The sequence below is a fragment of the Ursus maritimus genome, unplaced genomic scaffold, assembly GCF_017311325.1.
Source record: "Ursus maritimus isolate PB19 unplaced genomic scaffold, ASM1731132v1 scaffold_24, whole genome shotgun sequence".
In the NCBI taxonomy this organism is placed as follows: Eukaryota; Metazoa; Chordata; class Mammalia; order Carnivora; family Ursidae; genus Ursus; species Ursus maritimus.
This window is the reverse complement of record NW_024424897.1, coordinates 22,749,412-22,768,027: the sequence shown is the minus strand read 5'-3', so window position 1 is coordinate 22,768,027 and position 18,616 is coordinate 22,749,412. Positions and strand designations below refer to the sequence as shown.

Below are 18,616 nucleotides of genomic sequence, written 5' to 3'. Positions count from 1 at the left end.
GACGGCACTTATCGGGCACATGACCGATTGATTTCTCTGAATATGGAAAAACTGCTGCAAATGATCTGTTGCCCCCACTCCCCTAGATCTGTCTCGGGGGTCTCCGGATAATCCTGAATAGCAGCTAAGTACTAGCTGCCACCCCGGGAGCCAGAGGATAAGTGCAATTTCCATTTCCCCCTGGGATTAGATCCAGCGGAGCAAATGGCCCAGATGTAGAGGATTGGCTCGAAGGGCCGGGCAGAGACCGTCTGCAGTGCCAGCCACAGAGCTGGGGACTAGCTGAGAATTAGGCAGACCACCCCGAAGGCCTGAAGGCTGCAGTGTGGTTACCTCGGGCTTACTCTTGTTCCCCTACCTATCTACTGTGCCCGCTTAAAAACGCTGGAAAAAGAAAATCACCATAATGAATAAGCTAGAACTAACTGCAGTGGTCAAGGAAAAGCATTTTTTATTTTTTTCTCCATGGTTTATTTCACAGCAGGGGTTATAGGAACAGCTTTTCTGTTCCCAGCTAGACCAGACCCAATTAACTTGTTCTGATGTGTGGTCAGCAAAATTCTCATTGGCTTAGAAGCGGTGAAGTTAACTAGCCAGAGCCCAGAGCAACAGTACGCTTTAATTACTGCTCTGAAATCCCAGGGCAAGGGACCAGGTAAGTGGGAGGGGCTAGATACGGGAACAAGGGCATCTGGTCCCTGAAAGACTGGATTTTTCCATTCCCTGTTTTTGGAAATGGAGCATTTTGCTGCTTTTTCTGGCGAAGTCCTGAAGCTGCCCAGAGTATTTATATGCAGACTCATTTTTTTCCCCATTGGTATTTGGTCTCCTTGTTTTCTTATTCTTCCCCGTGAATGGCGTCAGGATCTATGCAGTTAGAGGGTGGGCTTACTGCCGTCTTCAGGGCCCCTGCCAAGCTCTGCCGTGTTAGTCTGCCTGCTCCCTCCCCCCGCCTCACCCCTGCCAATGCCGGGATTTTGACCAGTGCTTTTCTCCTTCCTCCTTTCCCTCTGATAGATCCTCTCATTCCAGCACTGTTCTCCAGGACCGCTTAAGCCAGGGTAGCCTGAACGGCCTTGAGAGGATCAAGCAGAGATGCCACAGAGGGCAGTTCTTGTGCCGGCTGTAAACAGGACCCGCTGGCTTGCTTCTTGGGAGTACATGGGCCTCTTGTTACTGAGCGAATGACTTGGAGTGGTTCTCACATCAGAACCAGAAACTCCCCTGGGTCTGGTTGCACTGACAAGAGAGAGGGGTCCCTTAGATGACAGCCCTGGAAGGCTGGGAGGAGAACGAGCCAGTGAGGTGAACTCGAGATGCAAAAGATGGGGCAGAAGTGGGGAGGAACCATCTGAAAAAGCTAGCAAGGGACACACTCCTTAAATGGAGAGGGTGTCTAGGAGGGAGGGCACCCCCTGGGCCAGCGTGGGGAGGACTTGGAGCCGCTGCCTTTCCTCCTGTGCTCTCCGTCTCTGGTGTTGCTTTGGATGCCACGTGTTGATAAGGAAGTGAGAGTGCTTGATTGGCTCTGCGTCAGCAGCCGAGCGGGACAGGTGTGAGGATCAATGTGTCAGGAACTGGAGATCCAAAGTCAAGATGGCAAGGTCGTTAAGGCATTTCAGGCCCCTCCTGAGCCATTTAAGTTTTTCCCGGGATTTATCTTTGAGCTTGAATTAAGTGGCTTCTCAAGCTGCCTATGGTCACCTTTACAGACTTCCTCAGTCCCTAGTGTTGCCAGTGCCTTGCGTGGTTTGGTTTCTTCTCAAAAACTAGTCAGAAAAGGAGGTCTCTTTATGAGAAAATGTGGGCTGGGCCTGCTGACTCCTTTCATCCCTAACATTGGCTGCTCAGGCAGGTGTCCAGACACAGCTCGTGCTGAGTCCTCTAGCTGGATGGGAGGATTCCTTAGAAGCAGAGGGTCTGGTCTTTGCTCTCTGGAGCAGGAACAAAAGTGGGAAGTAAAGAGAGGATGAGACTCTGTTGGGGTCTGAGCTGCACCCGTCTCGTATAGGTCGTCTTCAGAATGAGTTGACTTCTGGCCTTGTTGGAGAGGGGAAGTGGCCCAGTGTCTCTGACTCAGCTCTCCGGGAACACGTAGGACTTGGAAAGGACCTTGGCTCCTAAAAACCAGCCACCCGACGTTTGACCTCATGTGATGGAGTTGTTACTCGCAGTCCCAAGGATAGACAGTTGGAGGGGAGAGTTCTTGTGGAGCTGTAGAAGCCCCTTCTCCTTGGTCTTCAGTTAAGGAGGAGGACTCCTGCGCCTCCCCTTCTTGGAGACGTGGCTCTGGGGCTGAGCTGGTCCTCGGCCCATGTCCTGAGGCTCCTTGGAGCTCTCTGACACCTTCCAAAGTGAAAGTACTGGCTGCCTTGCTCACCTGAGGGCGGGGGCTTTTGCTTTCTGGAAGGAAGCTACCTGGAGGTCTGTGGACTAAAAGGCATGGCGGGTTCTCAGGGACCGTGGGGAAAAATATCTCTGTCTGAGTTGCTGTTAAAGCCAGAAGGCCGGATTCCTCAGATGGGGCTCCAGTTCCCTCCCAATCACAGATGTCTGCCATGGTGCCCTTTATCTTATTCCCTTCTGGGTCTGTGACTTCCCACTGACACAGCTCTGCTATCCTGCTCCCCACCCCGCTTGCTCCCTGGGGACTGCCTATGGGTTGGCCAGTGTTGGGAGCATCTGGCTGGGGGAAGGGCGCCCCCGAACCTGTGCCTTCCCGGGGGCAGACTGTCTCCTGCTCTCCGCTGGCTTTTGCTGCTTCTTTGCAAAAGTGTTCTTCAGTCCCTCCAGATGCTGCCTTTTGAAGGATCATTTCTCCCTGCCCTTGGGACTTTCTGTCCACCTCTTGTTCCAGTCCCCCTTTCTCTGCAGCTTCTTTAGTCACCTCCCAAGGGCAGATTTCCGCTTCCTTAGCAGATGGAGCCTCTTCTGCTTCCCACGGACACACTTCTGCCACCTTGGCCCCCACACTGCCTGCTGCCTCAGAACGGCCTCTGTCAGGAGCTCGCGGGGCTGGTTGTGGAGACAGCTCCCTGCAATCCTGACTCTCCCAGGGACACACCGCCTCCTGTTTCCCATCTGCCTTCTCTGGCTTCTGAACCGCCACAGCTTTGGGCTCTGGTCTTCCGGGGGCTCTCCCCTTCTCTTGAGGTTGCCCTTTTCCATCCTGGCTTGCTGTCCCTTCATCACGGGCTCTTTCGGTCACCTCCCAGGGGCAGATCTCGGCTTCGGCGCCGCCGTCTGGTTTCGGCGCATCCGAGGCGGGAGCATCCCGCGGGCACACCTCAGCGAGCCCGCCCCTGACGCTGGCCGGTGCCTGAGAGCCAGCTTTAGGTTGGTCACAGCCCTGACGGTCCAGGTCAGAGAAAGCGTCTGCCGGGGCCGTGCCTTCCCATGGACAGATAGACTGTAGCTCGTTGCTTGCTTTCCCCCCGTCTTCAGCAGTGAATTCTCCTGCTTTTGAAGATGGGTTTTTTTCTGGGAGGGAGCCCGTCTTTGGGTCTTGTGTCGGGCCCCCTTTCTCTGCTGCCTCATCCCTCACTTCCAAGGAATGTCCCTCTGCCGCTTTGCTACTCATGCTGAGGGACGAGTCTGAGACCTCGGGGCCCTGTGCAGAAGGTTCCCTCAAGTCCTTCTCCCAAGGACAAATAGCTTCCTGCCCTTGACTCAGTTTTGTCTCCCATTTTGATGTGTCTTCTCCCAGGGAGGTGAGTCTGTCCTTTTCTAGAGTTTTCTCCCCCTGCCGTGCTGAGTCACCGCCCCTCTCTTGTTCCAATCCCATCCCAGCAGCTCCTTCATTCACCTCCCAGGGACAGATCTTGGCTTTCTCACTGGTCGGCACTTCCTCCACTTCCCAGGGGCACACCTCAGCTGCCCTGCAGCCCACGTGGTCCAGTTCCTGGAATCCAGCGTTTGGTCTGTCTGTGCCCAGCGTGTCTGAATGCCAAGAGGAGCCGCCTGGATCCAAGCTTTCGCAGGGACAGGCTGGCCTGTCTGGCTTCTTTGGAGCCGTAACAGCTGTCTCACTGGGTCCAGGACGTGCAGAAGCCTTTCCTGTGTCGTTTGGAAATTTCCTAATGGCCTCAACTCCCAAAGCCCTTTCTTGCCCTGCTCCAGCACTCACCTCCCAGGGACAGACCTCAGCCTTCTCAGCAGGCATGGTGTCCTCCATGTCCCATGGACAGATCTCGGCGGGTTTGCTTCCCACGCTGCCCGACGTGTGGAAACTGGCTCTGGGTCCGTCTATGTCTTGAGGACCTGGTTGGGCGGAGGAGCTGCCAGGGTCCACATTCTCCCAAGGACAGACTGCTTCCCGCTTTTGGATCTGTCCCTCGGGCTTTTCCCCAGCTGTGCCATCTTTGATCCCTGACATTCCAGGCGCTTTCTCCTTGTCCTTTTGAGATTCTCCTGCTTTGGCTGTCTGGCCCGATGTCCAGTCCTCTCTTATTCTTTCGTTTACCTCCCAAGGACAGAGTTCTGCCCTGGCAGGTGTTACTTCCTTCAGCTGTGGCCCGGGATCTTCCCGGGGACCTACCTGCATTGCTGTGCTTCCTCCGTTGCTAAGGACCTGGCCACCAGCTTTGGCTGAGGAATTATCTAGACATGGGCTGGAGGGCCCAGGGCCTGAGCTGTGCCGGGGACACACTGACTCCTGCTCTTGACCACTTTTCTGCACCGCTTTCCCAGTTTGTTCTCCCATCCCTCCAAAGGGCCCTTTTCTGGAGGCTTTCCCCTTTTCCTGGAGAAATTCTCCCCCTGTCCCCTGACTCAGCATTTCCTTCCCTACTACCTCATGACCCAGCTCCCAGGGACAGATCTCTGCTTTCCTGATAGGAGCATCTCCTGCCTCCCACGGACACACCTCCGAGATGCTACTACCCAAACTCCCGGAGCACCCAGGGGTTCCCGGGGCCGGAGTAGAGACTGCTGAGGGGCCCCGGAAGTCTGTCCTCTCCCATGGACCAAAAGACTCCAAGTTTCCACTCAGTTTCTGTTCTTTCCAGAAGGTTGCTTTCTTGGAGGTTTCCCGCTTTTCCTGGGGAAGCTTCTTCACTCCCTCCTGGTATGGTTTCCCATTCTGTCCCTCGCATGCCTCCCAGGGACAGAGTTCTGCCTTGGCAATGTCAGGGCCTGTGGCTTCCCGCTGATGCTTCTCCACCTCTCTAGCTTCTCTCGTGCCCACCGCCTCAGACCTGCCCCTGGTTCTGTCAGAGTCCTGAGAGGCTGACTGAGGGGACGGACTCCCGGGATCGGCACCCTCCCAGGGACACACGGCCTCCTGCCCCCTGACCAGCCTCTCTGGCTTTTTCCGAGCAACAACAACCACATTTTGGGGCTCTGACTTTTCCGAGGCTTTCCCTCTCTCCCGGGAGTCGTCTAGATCTTGTCGTAAAGCCCCTTTCTCAGGGGCCCCTTCGCTCACCTCCCAGGGGCAGATCTGGGCCTTGTAGCCACAGTAAGGCTGCCCCGCTTCTGACTCAGGGACTTCCCTGGGGCATATCTCTGCCATCCCACGGTCAGCACCGCCCAGGGGCTGGAGGCCAGTTTGGGGCAGTTCCTGCCACCCAACAGGGGCTTCTTTTGCGCTCTCAGCACTTTTGTCCCCAACTGTGCCCTGCCGGGCTTGCCTCAGTGTAGGAGACCCTGCTTTACCTGCTCTGTCTACTTTCCCCTCCCCTCGACTGTGGGATGTCCTCCTGCCCCTGTCTTCTTGTTCCCTGCTGCCCTCCCTGTGGCAGACTTGAAGCATTCTGCTGGTGTGAGCATTCTCTTGGTTCTGGAGGGACTCCTCATCGTCACAGGGTGCAAGGGCGGCCTGCTTACTCACCGCCTTGGGCCGGCCTAGCCTGGGGGATCTGGGGCATGCCCCCACACCCTCTCCTGCAGCTGTGCCCTTCTCCTCTGCCTCAGGACTCCCTTCCCCGCTCTCCTTCTCTTTGTGAGAGCTCCGAGAACGGGTCAGAGCTTTGATAGCCAGGCCTAGACTGTGCATGGAACCCTGCTGAGCAGGGGTCTTGAGGCTGTGGGATTTCGAGAAGACCTTGGGCTTGTCCTCGTCCCCCTCATCAGCTCCCCCTTGGAGACGTCCATCCTTTGTGTCCACTGCATTCTCCCCAGTGCCCCTTTTCTCGACTGCAACAGAGAGGGCTCTCCAGAGCTTGGCCCGAGCTGGGGCAGGGGAGAGGCTGCTTCGCTCTGGCCCTGAGGGGCCTTCTTGAGCCACGCTTCCTTTCTTGACTGGCAGTTCTGCATTCTCCCAGGGGCAGATGAAGGTGAGTAAGCTGGGGCTTTGCGGGGGTACGGGGACTGGTGCCAGGGCAGGGACCGGGGTTGGGATTGGGGCTGGGGCTGGGGCTGGAGCTGGAGCTGGCATCAGAGCTGGAGCCAAGGTGGAGGTGGGGGATAGCATCCTTGGCTCTCCGGGCCAGGCTCCAGACAGGGCCATGATGGGTGTGGAGACCTGGTGCTGGACCGGTGGGTGAGGCAGCCTTCTCGCAGCCTCCTCCTGAAGCCTCCTGGCAGCCGTGTGGGAGCTGTCCACACTGCGGCTCTTGGCTGGGGAGGGTGGGGCTGACAGGGGGGGCCCTTGAGCTCGCTCCAGCCTCCTGGCCGATGGCCTCCTCACTGGGCTCGCCAAGGCTGCCTCGGCCTTCTTTCTCTCCTCTCGCTCCTTGGCCTGCCGGTAGGTCTCCTCCAGGTAGGCCTGGCTGGCCACGAGCAGGGCCTTTTCCCTGGAGCCTGCCACCACACTGAGCGACTTCTGCAGGGACGTGGGCCGGGCCTTGGGGAGCCTCTCGCACACCGTCAGGTTGTGGGCGCTGGCTGACCTGAAACCCAGCGCAGGGGGCCCCTCCACCGACTCGCGGCTCTCCCTGCTTTCCCTCGAGGCCCTCTTGGTCAGCTTCCTGCGCAGCAGCGAGTCGAGGAGCGGCGGGTCCTGCTCCCGGCGGTGGCCCTGGCGGTCGTGGTCATAGGTGCTGCGGGACTTGCGCAGGGCCGGGGGCCTCTCGGAGTCCTGGAGGCTGGAGCTGAGCAGCCGGCGGCGCGAGGAGCCGGGCAGGCTGCTGCGGCTGGGGGAGCCCGAGTCCCGGGAGTGCTGCCGGGCCAGGGCCTCGGGGAACTCGGCCAGGTACCTGATGAAGGAGCGGCCCAGGCCCTGGCGCGAGCCGCCCCGCTTCTTAGGCAGGTGCGGGTTGTTCGCAGCCATTTCCTTGGTCTTGTGGACCTCCAGCTGGGCGTAGAGCTTCCTCAGCTCGTCCTGGGTGGGGGGGCGCGAGGGGAGCAGAGCCCCCTGTCAGCTGGACGGGGAAGCTCTCTCCAGTCCCTGGCTGCCCTGCCTCGCCTGCCCTCCGGCCATTACTTGGACCATTTTCTCTGGAGCCTTTCTTTCCCACCAGGTTGTGTCCCTTCCCTGCTTGGAAAACTCTCAGAATCCACCCTTCCCCTCCGAGCCACACCTGCTCGGCTCTGAGGATGCGGGGTGCGCTCCTTTCTCTGGGGAAGCCACCCGCTTGGGGGGCAGGACGCCTGGCTTCGAGGCTGCTCACCCAGCCTGTGTCTGAAGGCTGTTTTCTTGAGCTCTCAGAGTCTCTGCTTCTCTGAACTGACGAGAGCTGGCTGCCTACCGCTAGCTTCCTTAGGACGACCACATGAGATCGATGGTGTGAAAAGTGCCCTGTGCAGGTGCAAGTGAGGGAATGGGACTTCGAGAGGCTTCTCCTTTGGATTTCTCCCCAGAGCCAGCAGCGGGAGAGAGACTGGGTGCTGCTCCAGAAAGTAGGAGGTGCAGGGTGACATTGCTGTGTCTGGGCGCCTCCACGCTCCCTGGCCTCCCTGCTCGACTGGGGCCTCGGTTCAGCCTCTTCCCGGGTGTGGGGGGGTGGCAGAGCCCAGACGGTGAGGAGGACGTGGGGGAAAGACAGGCGCAGGCAGTTGGGACAAGGAGGGAGTTGGGAGATGTAAACAAGTCAGGTGTACAGGGAGGCCCCAGTGGAGATGGAGGGAAGGGACAAAATGACTTCCCGAGGTTGTCCCACACCTTAGGTTTTATCAAACAACAGGCTGAGACCACCAGGTTTCCTTATTTCCTACCCACTGAGCTTCTGATCTGGGGTCTGTGACTATGACACCCCTAAGCAGCAAAAGGAGGGTAAAGATGCCCTCCTGACATAAGACTCAGGAAAAACTTCCTTTCTCTAAGACTGCCGAGTCCGGGGAACAGGTATCCCGCTGTGGAAATCTCTGGTAGCCACTAACCGCCTGAACTCCACACCCCGTAGCTGGCCCTAGGGTCACCAACTGCCCCAGTGTGCTGCCCCTCATGATGCCCCTGCTGTGTGGGACTGGAGCTCCACCCACGGCTCTGACTCTCACTTGCCAAGTGGCCTGGGCCTCAGGGATCTGGGTTCTGGGCCTCTGGCAGTCTTTCCACTTCCATGATGTGTGACCTCATCTGAACAGAGTCAGGGGACGAGGCCTGGGGCAGTGGCGGAGAAGGGAGGGAGGCAGGTTGTGGAGAGAGGGAAAGCGAGGGGCAGCGCAGGGGCCCTGGGGCGGTGCACAGCCCAGGTGGAAGGGCAGCAGTGATCTGGCCCAGTCCCCCAAAGCTAACATCCAAAGGGCGGCCCATACCCGAATGTCTCCGGGGTCCAGGCTGCGCTCACTCCAGGCTGAGGCAATGCTGCTGTCCAGGTAGGAGCCTGAGCGCTGCAGGTCCAGCTCGTCCTCATACACCTCATCCACCATCTCCTCTCGGGGAGGAGCGCCCGGCTTCTGGAACTGGCCAGGTGGGTGTGATGGAGGGGAAAAGAGTCAGCTTGGCTTCCTGTTTACTCCTATTGCCACTTGCCCCGTGGAATCCATCTTTACTTTGGGAATCTTCACCCCCTCTCTAATGTGCAATTCCGAGGGCACGAAGAGTTTTGCTCCTCCTCATGCTCCCTGATTTTCTTTAGTTCAGAGACCGGGGAGTGTGGGGTCCCATGCAGCTGCCCCCACAATTCCTAGCTTCAGCTCCCTGACCTCTCTGTAACTGCTTCCAAATTGATTTTTCAGAGTCTACCAAACCAAACTACCAGCCGTGTTACAAGGACCCCTCCAGCCCTAGCTCTGATTTCCTTTGCCCTGAGATGGGAGGCAGAGAGGTAACAGCGGCTTCCTCCCCACCCTCGCCCCCCAACCGGCTACTCGCTCAGGCTCCTGTGGCTCAGCCCGCTCACCCCAGGGTGTCATCCTCACTCTGGCCTGGGGAGGGCGCTGCGGCGGCAGCGGATCCACGGTGCCCTTGCGAAGGGGCTGGAGTCTGGCTCACGACCAGGAGGGGGAAGACCTCACCTTAGGAATGAAGATCAGAGCCAGTGTGGTGGTGACGGTGCCGTGGGTGTGGAAGAAGAAGAAGAGCAGGGTCCAGTCTGGGTGCAGGGAGGGAACCAGCGCAAACCTGAGGGCGGGAGGTAGGGGGATGTTAGCTGTGGGTGGGAGTGGCCCTTCCCCCTCACCTGTCTCACTGGCTCACCTCCCAGCCCCAGCCCCAGCCCTGATCTCTGTGGAGGTTCTGGGTGGGTTGAAAAGGGCACTTTTCCTTCTTCCTGCCCTGTGGAGGATGTAGGTCCTACCTCAAGGCTCCCATTAACCCCCACCTCCGAGAAGCAGTCCTAGACTACTCTTCTCTGGTTGCCTAGAGCACAGACTCGTGCTCCCCAGTTCTGTTATAGACCGCCCTGGGGGTTGATTCTGCCCCCACCACAGGGCCAAGTGCTTGTGAACACTCAGCGGACCTGCTGCTGCATCGGCTGAGGTGTGAGAGGGTGAAAGGCAGGGAGAATTGAGCATGTGTGGGAAGGGGCATGGTGGAGGTGCTGGAGATGTGGCTTAGGAATAAGAGAAGAATTAGGAGTGGGCATGCTTCCTCTTTTGGGGTGCAGGAAGAGTATCTGTGGGGAAGGGAGAGAGCTACAGATTGGGGAGGGGGTTGCCTGCCCCGTCCTGCCAGGGCAGCCGGGTGGCGAGGCCGGCTGTGGGATGGGGCTCCCCGGCCTGGGAGAGGCGGGGGGCCGGAGGGCCTGTCCTCACCTGGCCGCGTGGAAGGCGGCAGAGAGCAGCAGCTCATTGTGCAGGGCGATGGCCAGGTAGCGCGGCTCGCGGAAGGCGGAGGGGACGGCCCGGGTGGCGCAGCAGAGGAAGCTGCCCCCGCACAGGAGCAGCGTCTCGGCTGTGGGACCCGGGGCGAGAGTCAGGCGCCACGCGGCCCCTTTCTGTGCCGGCTGTGCTGGGGGTGGCGAGCCGGGGGTGGGGAGCCTGGGCCGGGGACCGGCGGCGAGGCAGGAGGACCGGGAGGTCGGGAGGGCGCCTGGAGGCGCAGAGTGGAGGGCCAGGGCGAGGCGGGCTCAGTGGAAGCAGCTCACCCACAACCATGATGTAGTCCCAGCGGTCGTGATGGCAGAGGTAGAAGTGACGGCCCGTGGGAGTGTGGCCTCGGGTCACCAGGGGCGTGTGGATGCCTCGTTCCAGGGCCCCCACCGTCCACACCACCAGGAAGCCCAGCACGAGCAGCAGGAGCAGCCCCAGCCGCTGCAGCAGCCGCCCATTGCTCAGGTGGGGCCCCCGCTGGGCCGAGCGAGACAGAAACAGCTGGAGCACCCTGCAAGGGTGTGGGTGGCGGACAGGGGCGTAGGCGGAGGACCAAGGAGAGGGGGCCAGGTCTCCGCCACACGTGCCTGTCCTCCTGTCTTTTCCATGTTTGGCTGTCTCTCTGCCCCCCAAAATGTTACATGCTGGGGAGGGCTATGGTGATGGGGCAGGCCTGGGGCAGGGGCGGCGGGCAGGGGGTCGTGCGCAGGGGAGTAGAGCAGTTAAGGGTCTGGCTGGGAAGAACTCCACTGCATTGCAAACGAGCTGGGGCCGCCTGGAGTGAGCAGCACCAGGGCAAGGTCTGCCCCAGACCCTACCTATAAAGCTTGAGTATAACGGTGCCGTAGACAGTGGTAAAACCCAGCAACCGGACCCAGCGGAGAGCGATGCAGCGGAATACACTGGGCTTGAAGTACAGGATGAAGACCTGGGGGGGCGGGGAACAAAAGCTGCTGTTCTCCAATGCACTTCCCCTATCCGATCCGCTGATCTTCCTAACAGCCTTCCCGTGGAGGTGTCATCACCTCCATTCCTCAGAGAAGCAGCTGAAGTATCAGAGAGGTTAGGTCATTTGTCCTAAGTCACACAGTAGGCCATAGAGCTCTTTACAGCCCGGACTCTGGCTCCAGAGCTCACCAGGCCAGCCTGCCATTTGTAGATATGAATACGGGGATGCTGAGGTCTCTGAATCTCCCTAAGAGGGCAGAAAGGAGGAAGGATTCCGGGGTTTGGAGGGTGCAAGGCAGGGATCACGTGGGGTCAGACTCTGGCCACAAACTCACAGGGAAGTAGAGCAGCAGGGTTCCAAAAAGGATGGCTTCCAGCAGGATGACTCCCGAGGCCCGGATCCTCTGTGAACCCAGGAAAGAGAGGCATGTGAGCAGGGCAGTGGGAGGGCAGAGCCTGGACGATGGTGGGGGAGAATCTCAGGCCTGTTTTAGGGGTCACTCGGTGGCCCTGGGCTGAGGCCTCACCCTGTAATATCAGCTCTGCCCTCTCCGTCCACAGCCACGCCCCCCACTCCCACCCCAGGCTAAGACCAAGGTTGCACATAGCATCTGTCCCCCAGCCGGGGCCTGGCTGCAGACCTGGGCTCCAACACAAGCTGCTGGAGCTAGAAGGGCTCTCACGCGTTCCCCCAAACTTTGAGTCAGGCTGCTTCTTTGTCTAGGTAACCTCTTCTCTGCCTGGTAACCATTCCGTTGACCTTCAAGCCTGGCTCAAATGTCACGTTCTCCAGACAGGCTTTCCCAGGCCATTTCAAGCAGGACAACTGGGTCCTTTCTCTGAGCTGCCATGGCAACCAACACACACTTCCATCCTTGCCTCTGTTCTGCTGGGTTGTTATTTTCTTTATACGCCTGCTTCCTCCGTCCAGCCTGGGAGCTCTAGATCACGTCTCCCTAGCACCTACACAGTGTTTCAAATCAAGTCCAATGCCTGTATTTTACAGGTGAGGAAACAAATCTAAGGCAGTGGGGTCCCTTGCCCAGTGCCACCTAGTGGGTAGAATTAAGACCAGAACCCATTTCTTCTGAGTTCTAGTGTTAGGGAGACTCTGGCCCCTCGTCAATGCTAGGGACCCCAGCTAGGGAGGACGCACGTAGGAGAGCGATGCGGGGCCTTCCTTGCCTTGCTCCGGCGGCAGCGGTAGGACACTAGCATGCTCAGGAAGACGGCCAGCATGCAGCAGGCCTGGCAGGCCAGCACCGCCGCCCGTAGGGCCGAGGCTTCCTCCACCAGGCACGGCGTGGCGTCCATGCAGCTGGGGCAGCCCTCAGCACACGGCTCGCACCGCAGCAGCCTCCCCGAGCTGCCGCGAGGGGAGCCAAATTGCCCAGGAGGCTGGGCGGCACCGTCTTCTGACCCTATAAAGAGCAAGGTGGGTGCAAGGAGAGAGTCGTGGCGGGGCGAGGCAGCGTCTTCTCCCACTGGTCACCATGGCCCCCTCCCTGCCCTCCTACGGTCTGTCACCACCGGGGTCAGGCTGGCGAGGGGGAAGAATGAGGAAGTGGGTGTTCCCAGGGGAGGACCGGGTAGCAGGAAGAGCTGATGCCCGGCGAGGGCTCACTGCAGGCTCAACTTGCATCAGACTGGCGTGTTATGGGCTCATTTTCGGAAGGCGCGGACACCTCTCATTGCCCTGCCTGCCTCTCCTGTTTCTCTCGACCTCCTGCCCTTGCCCCCCAAGACCCCTCCCAGTGTCTCACCCCAGCCTTTTCTCCCCAGATGCCCCCTCCCCCAGCCCAGCCTGGCCCTCACGACAGTTAACATACCCCCAGAGCGGGCTGCCCCGTAGAAGCCAGGTCGGCAGCGGCAGATGTAGTGGCCAAGGACAAAGCCCTGACTCTCCAGGGGGACACACTGTGGGGATGACAAACACCACAGGTATTTATATGGGGCTTTCCCTCCTGGGAAGACATGGAGGGTCCATGTACCTTCCTATCCACGGCACCTGCTCCGTACGAGGGACCCCCACCAGAAAGCCTCCCTAGTCCTTAGGAAGCCTTCCCTCTCTGGAAACTCTACTCTATCCCCGCCATTACCTCTTTTCAACAGAGTATGGGGATAGATCACCCTTCTATTCTGACCGGCAATGACAGGAGCCTCACAGGTCCCACTTCCCAGTGCCCAGCTGTTGCTAAGCCGAGGTGCTGGGGGAGGTGGAAATAGGGAGAACTTGGAGTCCAATCACACCTGTGTGCCAACGTCCTGCTTCAAAGGGTCCCCATCAGCCTCCTTCTTTGGCTCGCAGGTGGGTTGAAAAGGCCCCCACAGAGGAGCAGCTTCCCCTACCAGGGGCCATCTGGCTTTGGCACAGGACTGCTTTCCCCAGCCCTAATGCCAGGCTAATGCCAGGCTGGTGGGATGCCAAGGCCAGCTCTTTATTCCACCTCCGTCCATTGATGTTTGCCCAGCAGGGGACGGAGCTGACCTCAGAGCCGGGCAGGGAAGATGAGCACATGGATGAGGTCAGCTCTGCTGTGGGCAGTGGTTAGGGACAGACCTAACAGTGGGACAAAGGAAGGGGTTCGCCCTGGGAGGTTCCATATCAAGCACCTGGCTTCACCTAGAAAAGTTACAGGCTGGTACTTCTGAAATTGTGGCCCAGCTTCCCTTCTCGCCTGGAGCACTAGAACGCTCTATGTTCCTGCCACCGTCTGCACAATCAGACCAATGTGTACTGAGACGTGATGTGGCTGGGTTTAATAATGCACTGAATAATGGAGCCCTTCTCCATCCCTGGACTTAAAGTTCCAAAAACATGTGCCCTAAAGAGCCAGAGATGCCCAAACCCGCCCCACCTCCCAGCAGGCTGCAGGGCTCGCCTTGGCTTCAGTTCAGCTCAGGAACGACATGCGGTCAAGTGAAGCCGTGGAGTAGATTAGTTCACTGGCCTCCCAGTTTCTCAGTCCTGGGCTTGCAGGATTACCAGCCATTGCTTTCCATTATCCAGATTCTCTTGCATCCATGGCTTTGAGTCTGTTGGCATCTGGCTTGGGTTCTATCACCTTTACCAGTCCCAGAGCTCTTCAAGCTCCTTGTTTGGTTAGATTCCTCCCGCACCCCAGCCAACAATTACACTTAGGAACCCAGCTCTGTCGACACAGAGAATGTGGTCCAGGAAAAGGAAAGGGAATGATTAATAGGGGCTCAGGAAGTGGTCCGGGGGTGGATCCTAGAGCACCCAGTACCAAAAGGGAGAGCAGGCAGGGAGGCATACTGAGATTTCCAAGGAATGTGGGGGGCTATCTCCAGGGGGGACTGGGGAGTAGGCTGTAAGTGTCCTCACTTTTTTTTTTTTAATGTATGCTCTACGCCCAATGTGGGGCTTGAACTCAAGGCCCCCAGAGATCAAGAGTCACATGCTGTATGGACTGAGCCAGCTAGGCGCCCCTGACTTTTTTTCCCCAAGATTCATATTTTTTATTATTTCTTCAACTTTAAGTGCCTATTATGTATCAAGCAGGAGGAGTTGGGAATTTTTCAGAAATGACCATCAACATATCATTTCTGAATTTTCTTTTTTTCAGTTTTTATTTTTTATTGAAGTATTTTTTTTTTTTTTGACAGTAAGTGTCCTCACTTTTAAATAGCCTGGTATCTCAGGGCGCCTGGGTGGCCTAGTCCGTTAAGCATCTGACTTCAGCTCAGGTCATGATCTCAGGGTCCTGGGATGGGCTCCTTGCTCAGTGGGGAGTCCGCTTGTCCCTCTGCCCCTCCTCCCACCCCATGCACACACACACTCTCTATCTCAAGTAAATAAATAAAATCTTTAAAAAATAAAAATAAAAAAATTTAAAAGACTGGAATCTCATTTCCGACTCTCTCATCACTAGGGATTCCCCTGAAGCCCTGAGGCTGGTATGTTTTGGTCAGCTGCTCCTGGGAGCTGGGTGGTGGCAGGGATAGGAAAGGCGAAGGGAGGCAGGACCCGAGTGCCCCACCCCACCGTCCTTACCTGGGTGCTGTTGAGGTCGCACAGGTGTGTGTTAGAGTACCAGCCTGGCCCACTGGCACACTGATTGATGTCCACGCTCTGAAGATCTACGTCCATCTGCACCTGCCCCCTAGGGCAGAGAATTGGCAGTTAGGGGTACAGTGAAGGATGCCGAGGTGGACATGTGTCCTTGGGCCCCAGACCAGGGAGCAATGCAAGCTTTGCAAGCTTTAGCAAAGTGGTTGCAGTGTGTCCGGAAAGAGGACACACCTGCATTCCATTTCTCCAGTGCTCCTAATCCTCACTGTTCCTGTGGGCAACACTGTTCTCTGTAGGTTGTTCCCCGACATCCCTCGGCTTTCCAACATCCTAGCATTTCCTGTTTCTATTAATGGGAAAACGGAGGGGGGCATGTCAAGACATGTGAGAGCTGGGGCTTGGATGATCTGTCTGAAAGGGATTTTCACACTTATCCACTGCGTGTACACACACACACACACACACACACACACATGCAAAGGCACTGAACTCAGCTATTAACCACCCCCTCACTCTGCCCAAACCAGATCTGAACTGAGCACAGCAAAGGGACTGTGGAATGGAGCTGTGTGGCCAAAGTGCTCCCAACCCCTGCTCTGGGCTGAGTGGGGAGAGCTGACTAGGGGCCAGGCTGCTGGCTGGCGGGAGGGAAAGCCTGCTGGGAGCAATGAATAGGGACACATAGCTGGAGAAAGGATGTTGATTGTCGCCTTGCCTTGCAGTTCCGTGCCCATTTGCTGCCCCCTTCCCACCAGGGCTCCCAATCACCTCTTTATTCCGGCTGAAGGAGGAAGTCAGTTATTTGAAGAGTACCAGTCAGGGTGGGCAGGACTGGAACCTACCTGATGTAAGAATATAGCCACTGGGAGTGACCCTGGGGACCTGGTCAACTCCTAGACAGAAAGGGCAATGAGTGGTTCCAAGCTTCTCCCCCACCCTGAGAACTTTTCTTCCCTTGGAGAAGCCTCCCTTCATAGTTCTCGGTTGCTAGAGAGCAGCAGGCTTGACTCCTGGAATGCCCACCTGGTTCCTCCGAGATGTTGTGCATGGCCTGTCCCTGTCACCCACACTAAAGCCCTCTCCTGCCTTCTACCCACCACCCAAACCTGGGGCCAAGACCTATGGCCGGCTGTACGCACACATATGGATATATCTCCGTAAAAGTGGATCGAGTCCTACGCACTATGTACACTCACACCTGAATGTGTTAACAGACAGTTACGGATTCCCAGAGTCAACTGCAAATAGACACAGCTGAATGCAAATAGACGCATCTGTGCCCCCCAGATACATGTGTGCGTGCCAAATGGCCCACGCACAGCTGGCTGGACTCGGGGCCCCCACCCCCACGTACCCGCCAATGCGTCAAGGCCTGCACAAACCTACTTACCTGACCTCTGGGCTGAGGTCTGGCTTGAGTCCATAGAAGGGGGCAGAAAGTGTGATAAGCCAGCCAGGACGGAGCTGGCCCTCCTGGCATTCCAGGAAGGGAGGAGACAGCTTCACGTGCTGCATGTCCCCCACGTAGCCATCCCCCTGCGGCCACTTGGGGCTGCCAAGGCTCCCTAGGTCATTGGTCAGCACGCGCTTCTGTAGGGCAGAGGTGTCCGGGGCCCCGGTTGGGCTCTCCACCTGTGCTCTGCTCCTAGACAAGTCCTGAAGGATGGTCTCCTCCCCCTTCCGGGTGGCCTGCAGGGCCAGGGGCAGGTGGCTGGCCCCTGGTGGAGGGTCAAAGGTCAGAAAAGCCCGATATGCCCTTGGGTCCCCCTCGGCCACGCTGCGGACCAGTGCCTGGTACCATTCCACATCTTCCTCCACGCTGGACTCGCGGATGTCGTTGGCCTGCAGCAGCATGTTGAGGAAATTAGCGGCCTGGGCAAGGGTGCCTGCTGCCCTCCATAGCACTGGGGGGAGCCCTGGTCTGGCTCCTGCGCCGAGGGCTTCGTAGCGCTCACTGCAATTAGCCCCCCACAGCTGTTGGGCATCTCCAGAGTAGAGAAAAGCCAGGGCTGCCTCAGCCCCCTCTGGGGGCACTCCCGTGGGCACAGACCCCAGTTCGACTTGGGAGGACAGAGGTGGCAGAGAACGGAGGGGCCGCGGACCCCCCAGAGCCCAGCTGCAGAGGAAACAGCAGCCCAGCAGCCCCCACACGGGGTGGGGCATGACCAATGCCCTGGTGCCCATCCTCAGGGCAGCTCTCGGGTCCCCAGGGGTCCAGGCTGCCTGGGGGATCTGGTGGCTCAGGAGAGCCCAGGCAGAGGCTAGCTGGCTCCACGCCGCCTATCCTCGCTTTCTCTCTTCCTCTCTCCCTTTCTCTCTCTGTCTCTCACGCTGTGCCGTCTTGCCTGTTTTTCCTTCTCTCTAACGTCATCAGCTGGCTTCTGGATGGAGGCATGAGGGCTCTGCCCCTCCTCTCTCAGTGTGACCCCCTCATTGCAAACCCTCTTAATCCTGGCACCACCCCTCTTCCCTCCGCCTCTCATCCAGCATCTAGACTCCCTTCCCCCACTCCCCACCCCACATCAGCTCCAGAGAGAGATAAATGGGAGGGGAGAGAAAGAGACCAGTCGTCCTCTCCCTCCCTCCCTCCCTCCCTCCCTCTGCCCTTTGCTCCATTAGGAGAGATGGGCAAATCCAGGATGGGGCGCCATAGCAACCGCGGATGAGCTCGTGCCCCTCTCTCCACCCCTCTGCTCCACTCAGCCTCCTGGCAGCAATTGCGACGGGCATGATGAAGGGCCAAGCTGTGGCTCCTGGCAATCCGCTCTGGCTGCCGGTACCCCCCTGACACAGTGCTGCCAAACTGGAATTTGAGATTGGGGGTGGCAAGGGTGGGGAAGGGAGCCTCATATAACCACAACCAATCTTTGTACAAACTGTGGCAGTTTATGAACCGTTGTTCGTGTGCGTTAACTCAATGACTCTTCCCCACGAACACGTATGGAAGCTCAATATTCTTGTCCCCATTTCACAGATGCAGACACTGAGGCTCAGAGACTCACCCGAGATCACCTAGCGGCTCACTTTAAGTTGAGACTCAAACCCAGAGCTCTGGGTAACAACCACAGCAATGGTGTGTGTGTGTGTGTGTGTGTGTGTGTGTGTGTGTGTGTGATGGGGACAGGGAGAAGAGAGTGAACAAAGTTTTGCTTCTGCTTCTTCCACATTTATTTTGTCGTCCTAAGTCCTGTCTTCCTGTCTTCATGACAAGGTGCTGCCTAATCTCTCTTGCCCCCCCAGTTTTCTTATCCCCCACATCCTGCCCTTCGTCGGACACAATAACTGGTGGTCGGGGGTCGAGTTAGCACCTCCTTGGGTCCAGAAGGGTGTCAGTGCTTTTTTTTTTTTTTTTAAAGATTCCATTTATTCATTTGAGACAGAGAGAGAGAAGTACAAGCGGCAGGGAGGGGTAGAGGCAGAGGGAGAAGCCGACTCCTCACCAAGCAAGGAGCCTGACGTGGGGCTTGATGTGGGGCTCGATCCCAGGACCCCCAGATCACGACC

At 58.0% G+C, this 18,616-nt stretch overlaps 1 protein-coding gene across 1 annotated transcript; it reads right to left on the bottom strand.

Moving 5' to 3' along the window:
• Positions 1 to 1,839: 1,839 nt before the first annotated feature.
• Positions 1,840 to 17,572, bottom strand: GPR179 (G protein-coupled receptor 179). The gene is made up of 11 exons (XM_040640729.1): positions 16,503 to 17,572; positions 15,095 to 15,203; positions 12,909 to 12,996; positions 12,265 to 12,500; positions 11,415 to 11,483; positions 10,950 to 11,059; positions 10,407 to 10,642; positions 10,075 to 10,213; positions 9,337 to 9,442; positions 8,635 to 8,781; positions 1,840 to 7,261 (listed from the first exon to the last, which is right to left on the bottom strand). The coding sequence occupies exons 1-11, from the start codon at positions 17,294 to 17,296 to the stop codon at positions 2,165 to 2,167; spliced, it is 7,131 nt and encodes a 2,376-aa protein (XP_040496663.1). The 5' UTR covers positions 17,297 to 17,572; the 3' UTR covers positions 1,840 to 2,164.
• Between the last annotated feature and the right edge of the window lie 1,044 nt (positions 17,573 to 18,616).

Coding starts and splice junctions, on each gene's coding strand:
- GPR179 (XM_040640729.1), bottom strand. CDS start 17,296: ATGGGCACCAGGGCATTGGTCATGCCCCACCCCGTGTGGGGGCTGCTG. Junction 10,643..10,949: donor GTTATACTCAAGCTTTATAG/GTAGGGTCTGGG, acceptor ACACCCTTGCAG/GGTGCTCCAGCTGTTTCTGT. Junction 8,782..9,336: donor CTCTGATCTTCATTCCTAAG/GTGAGGTCTTCC, acceptor CCACCTGGCCAG/TTCCAGAAGCCGGGCGCTCC.